This window comes from Pseudochaenichthys georgianus, unplaced genomic scaffold (genome assembly GCF_902827115.2).
Source record: "Pseudochaenichthys georgianus unplaced genomic scaffold, fPseGeo1.2 scaffold_480_arrow_ctg1, whole genome shotgun sequence".
Lineage (NCBI taxonomy): Eukaryota > Metazoa > Chordata > Actinopteri > Perciformes > Channichthyidae > Pseudochaenichthys > Pseudochaenichthys georgianus.
Window position 1 is genome coordinate 107,537 of NW_027263044.1, and position 5,672 is coordinate 113,208.

Consider the following 5,672-nt stretch of genomic DNA (forward strand, 5'->3'; position numbering starts at 1 on the left):
CCGGCCCTGGAGGTTTGCTGTTAGCTCTAAACCGAGTCCACGTGTGAAGGGAAAGAGACCAAGATGTTCCACAGATCAGAGACCGAGCAGCCATCCCATGTCGTGTGTGCCACGAGGGAGACAGTCTGTATTATAAGTGAATAATTGGACTTTATCAAACCAAACTCGAGTTCCAGCACCTTGAACATAGTTTTGGAGAAGTACAGTTACTACTTTTATACAATAGTTGTGAAGTAGTAAAAATACTTTGGTAATTATAATAAAATATAGTTAGTATTGTGAAAAGGGCCACTCTGAATGTGTAACTTTACTTACAGTACAACTTGTGTACTTTTACTTACTTGACTTTTAAATGCAGGACATTTACTTGAAACAAAGTATTTTTAAAGTGTGGTATTGTTACTTTAGAAGTACATTAGAATACATGAATACTTTTTCCACCGTTACATCTCAGGTTCTGGAAACTGTGGAGCTATTATAATTACGTTATGAATGTCTGATATATTATGCTAAAATGACAAATGTAATCTTTAAATATTCTTTTGATCGGGGTTGTTGGCGACTTTTCTCACCTTCATAAGGTCAAAGGTCGTTGTGGTCGTGTTGTTAAGGCTCACCTTCTTTATTTCCACCATTACCCGAAACAACATTTTTATTTTGGGACAGGGCCTGGTGTTCTCTCTGGATGTGATGTGTTAGTTCCCCTCTGCCGTCGCCATGGGGACACAGCTCAGAGGCCTCTGCCCGGACTGGTCGAGGACATGCTTCTCAGTTGATGTGTAATGAAATAAAAATGTTGTAGTTTTTATAAAGTTGAGCACTTTGTAGCATTAAGGAATACCACAAAGTGTGGAGGTGAGGCTGTGTCCCTCCTCCGGCGTCACCCTGGTGTGACTCAGAGGAGGGTGAGTGGGAGGAGATATGCAGATGATGCCAGCGGGGCCTATTAGTGGCATCTACAGTCGGCAAAGCTCACAGTGGACTGTTGTCACTCCGACAGAGACCACCACACCCAGAGCCAGCGTCTGCTCAGACACACACCTACTGCGGAGACTCTGATTCAGGAGGTTCTGTTTCCAGAGGGCTGACGATCCACGATATCCATTTGAAGGGAATAGAGTGAAGTATTTGGAGTACTTTTTGTTCATCTGTACCTCAGTTTGAAGACTCCTTTTACGAAGCTTTTGACATTGGAGTTCCAAGGATGCATTTTGCGAGTCCTCTTGTGTTGGTGACTTTATTGTTGTCGCTGATTGAAGCCAAGTTCTACAGACCGCTCCAGTTTAACCAGTACCAGGCTGGAGCCACTCAATACCACGAGCAGGGGAAACCCACCAGCAGACACAAGTAAGTTCTTTCTCCAACGGTCTTTCAGAAATCGAGTTTACATCATTTGAGTTTTCGCTCTCAGTAACAAAACTTTGTATTTTTAAAAGCCGGCAATATTGATGTGCAACACGTTTTATCTCTTCTCGAAGGAACCACTGTGCCTACGTTGTTGAAAAGACGGTGTCCTTCACCGTGCAGGACGGGGCCGCTCCATATGTGAAAGCTGAGTACAACAAGTGCTCCTGGGGTCAGAAATGTCCAACTCTCCAGTGAGTAAATTACCTTTCTTCTTCTTCTTCTTCTTCTTCTTCTTCTTCTTCTTCTTCTTCTTCTTCTTCTTGATATTTCTATATATCCGTGATCGACATTACTTCAGGGTACCGGAGTCAGAGGGGTGTTTCTGATTGGTGTTGGTTGTTCCCTCAGGTATCGTCTGATGTACAAACCGTTGTTCAAGGTGGCACATAAGACCGTCACAGAGCTGGAGTGGCGTTGTTGTCCCGGATACTCCGGTTATGGCTGCATGGAGGGACATCCGGTTTACCAACACCCCATGCCACCATTCAAGGGCCCACCAATGAAAGGCCCACAGTTCAAGGGCCCACAGTACAAAGGTCCCATGTCTAAGGGCCCACAGTACAAAGGTCCCATGTCTAAGGGTCCTATGTTCAAGGGTCCCATGTTCAAGGGCCCACCTATTAACATGAAGGCTAACCCATGGAGTCAGAAAGGGCCTCCCACCGGCAGCTTTAATTACCAAATGCGGCAGTTTGGGCCTCCGAGGACCTACCCAGAAGAGTCGATGCCAGAACACCAGGGGCCAAATCAACCAGAACACCAGGGGCCAAATCAACCAGAACACCAGGGGCCAAATCAACCAGAACACCAGGAACCACATCACACAGAACACGAGGGACCACATCACACAGAACACGAGGAACCACATCACACAGAACACGAGGGACCACATCACGCAGAACACGAGGGACCACATCACGCAGAACACGAGGGACCACATCACGCAGAACACGAGGGACCACATCACGCAGAACACGAGGGACCACATCACACAGAACACGAGGGACCACATCACACAGAACACGAGGGACCACATCACGCAGAACACGAGGGACCACATCACGCAGAACACGAGGGACCACATCACACAGAACACGAGGGCCCACATCACACAGAACACGAGGGCCCACATCACGCAGAACACGAGGGACCACATCACACAGAACACGAGGGCCCACATCACACAGAACACGAGGGCCCACATCACACAGAACACGAGGGCCCACATCACACAGAACACGAGGGACCACATCACGCAGAACACGAGGGACCACATCACGCAGAACACGACCAGGAACATGATCAGGGACCTGGGCTCGGCGGACAACCTGAGGATCCCATCCCAGAAGAAATCCCTGCTCGTCCCTCTGAACAGCCTGAAGGTGAGACCATAGGAGTGTTCTAATTCATAAAAACATACTGAAGATCATTCTTAATCCTTACAAATATATATATTGATATAATGCAATTATTATTCTTCATTTATTTATTTATAATGTATGTTACTTGACACAGATCAGCAAAAGATTCCAAAGCCGCTTGTACAGCTTAGCTAATGGCAGTAAAACGGTTGTATCTGTCTGACGCTAACGGCTTCTCTTTCTGTCTTCAGGCCAGGCCGTAGACCGTGAGACAGAGGATCGAATATATCGAATGGAGGAGGATGTGCAGCGTCTGAACCGAGGCCTGGAGACCTTGAGAGGAACTGTGAACGGTCTGGAAGAAAGTCTCCGAGCCTCGCTGAGAGAGGACGCCAACAGGATGCTGTCGGCGCTGCTCTCCGCTTCCCCCGGTGCTGTCCCCGCTCCAGCTGCTGCCTCCGGTCAGTCCACTGTCGGGTTCGTAGAGATTTCGTTGGGAGGCCCTGAGGCCGAGGGTCTGGATGGCAGAACAGTGTTTCCAGGGCTTACAGAGCTGAACGGGAGGGTGGAGGAGCTCAGGACGGTGCTGCAGGCCAAGACATTGGAGCTGCAGGAACTCAAAGCAACACTGACAGGACACGATGGAGCCCTGAAGAAGATGGCAGCAGGAATGATATCGGACTCCACGGTCAGTCTCGAAGGAGCTCCGCAGATAGCTATAGAGAACTTGATGGATGGCAAGCTGAGTGAAGCCAGGTCGGAAATCCTGGGTGGGTTTGAGGTGCGAGTGAAGAGCGCAGAGGGCAAATGTGAGGAGAAGGCTGGGGATCTGCGTCGTCAGTGCCAGAGGGAGCAGAGCGAGAGGCAGGAGCAGATGGAGGACGCTCTGGAGGGAAGCAGCACAGACCTGAGATCAGAGCTGAGAGACCTCCAGGCGCAGATCCAAGGTTTGAAGGCTTCTGGGAACTGCTCCAGTAGAGTGGGTGGGCTGGTTGAACGGGTGCACAGGCTGGAAACATCAGTGGCGGGCCTCAACCAGTCCCAGGGGCACCTGAGGGTGGAGCTGGGCGGACACAAAGACCACATAGAGGGGATGCTGGAGGGGCGTCTGGGGTATGTCGAGGCCAAGCTCAATGTGACCGGGGAGGTACAACACAACAGTTCTGAGAGAGGGAGTGTATTCCCTGAGGAAGGACAGGGTGTGGAGGAGGCCAGGATGGAGGGTAGGCTGCTGGCTCTGGAGGAGCGTTTACTGATGGCGTTAGAGGAGCCGGTTAACTCCACGTCCACGTTAACTCCACTCCACGTTCCCGCTCTGGAGACGGAGATGGATTCCATCAGAGAGAGACTGGAGGTGGATGTGGATAGACTGCAGAGGCGACTGAGCAGCCTTGAGACCCGCTGCACCTCTTCCTCTACTAAAACACCGTCTGCCTTCCAAGGAGACTCTGCCGCCAGTCCATCAGAGGAGCAGAACGTGAAGGACGCACTGGACATGCAAGGGGATGGCTTAAGAAGGCTTAACGTCACCCTGCAGAACGTCCTGAAGCGTCTGCACCGGCAGGAACAAGCGGAGGGAGTTCATCCCGTCCAGGGGGAGCTCACAATCCTCAAGTGCAACGTGCGCTCGGTCAACCACACCCTCAAAGACCTCCAGGAGACTCTGGGGACAGTCGTCCATCAGGTGGGACAGGCCAACAGCTCCTGGCAGATGAGCGAGGCGAGTCTGGCCAAGCAGATAAAGGGTGTGGTGCAGCTGGTCGGACATCAGGCCGCCATGCTCGGTGCAGGCGAGCGCAGACTGACCCGGGTCAAAGTGGAGCTGCAGGGCATGAGGAGGCGCCTGGCGGAGGAGGTGCGGGGCTGCCGGAGCACAGCCATGGGCGTCAGGAAAGAGGTGACTGAGGTCGGAGGGCGCGTTACCAGTGTGGAGGACCAGTGTAAGGGCCTGAGCTACCTGGCGGAGGACCTGGAGAGGATCAGGGAGGAGCTGGAGAGACAGTCGAGCGGTCTGCTGGTGCAAGTCAACGGGACGCTGTCCAGCCACGCGCAGCAGCTGTCGGAGCTCAGAGGGGAAGTGAGAAACTGCACGGCCCAGCTGGATCCAACTCAGCACAGTTCAGAACCGGAGCCGGGGCGAGGAGACACCTTCGCTCTGAATTAGCTCAGTTCACACGGACAGTACATGTTTTAAATGAATGAGAAAGGGGGAATACTCTGCAGGTGTAGTGGGGGTCCACTAAAACTCCATCTCATCATTTGAATTGTAAAATACAAAGGTTTTGAACCTGCACTGAAATGAGGATGGTTTTCCTCGGCTTACAGTAGAAGATAAAGATGGCAGCTGCACTAATAACACAACATCTCGGTGCTAGCATGAACTCTAAATGTTACCGTACTGCGTCTGTAAAGCTTTCCAAAACATTTTGTATGAACGGTTGTTTACATGTTTAGCTTTTTGTATTGATTTTTCTGATGTGTAGACGAGTTGTGTATTATGTTTTTATATTGTTTAACTTCTTGAGTATACTTTTCTATTCGGATTGTAATACTGCATAAAATGTTGGCGTTTCAATACTGACAATCAAATAAACAAGTTTCTTTAATACTTGTGTTTTCTTGGCACCCAGCATGTCCAGAAGAAGTGAGGTCTTGTGGTCCATCCCTGACGTGAGAAACTATACGGGACATGTTTAACTTTAGAGATTACGTTTTTACAATGAACGGCACAACAAGAGAAAAGAAAGAAAGAGTATTGTGGCTCAACAGGTGAGCACTGGAAGCACATTCCCTAAGAGGGCGTCACTACGGAAACAAATGTCACCATACTCGTCTCCCCTTGCTACGCATGGTACGCGCCGCCTCCTGTCAGAGCAACCCATCAACAAAGTGCTCCACTTCAGT

The 5,672-nt window shown here is 50.3% G+C and overlaps 1 protein-coding gene across 1 annotated transcript; it reads left to right on the top strand.

Annotated features, from left to right (window-relative positions):
* The first annotated feature begins 1,204 nt into the window (after positions 1-1,204).
* Positions 1,205-4,932, top strand: emilin3a (elastin microfibril interfacer 3a). Its single transcript, XM_034078777.1, has 5 exons — positions 1,205-1,347; positions 1,479-1,598; positions 1,756-2,225; positions 2,682-2,789; positions 3,020-4,932. The coding sequence occupies exons 1-5, from the start codon at positions 1,205-1,207 to the stop codon at positions 4,930-4,932; spliced, it is 2,754 nt and encodes a 917-aa protein (XP_033934668.1).
* The last annotated feature ends 740 nt before the right edge of the window (positions 4,933-5,672 follow it).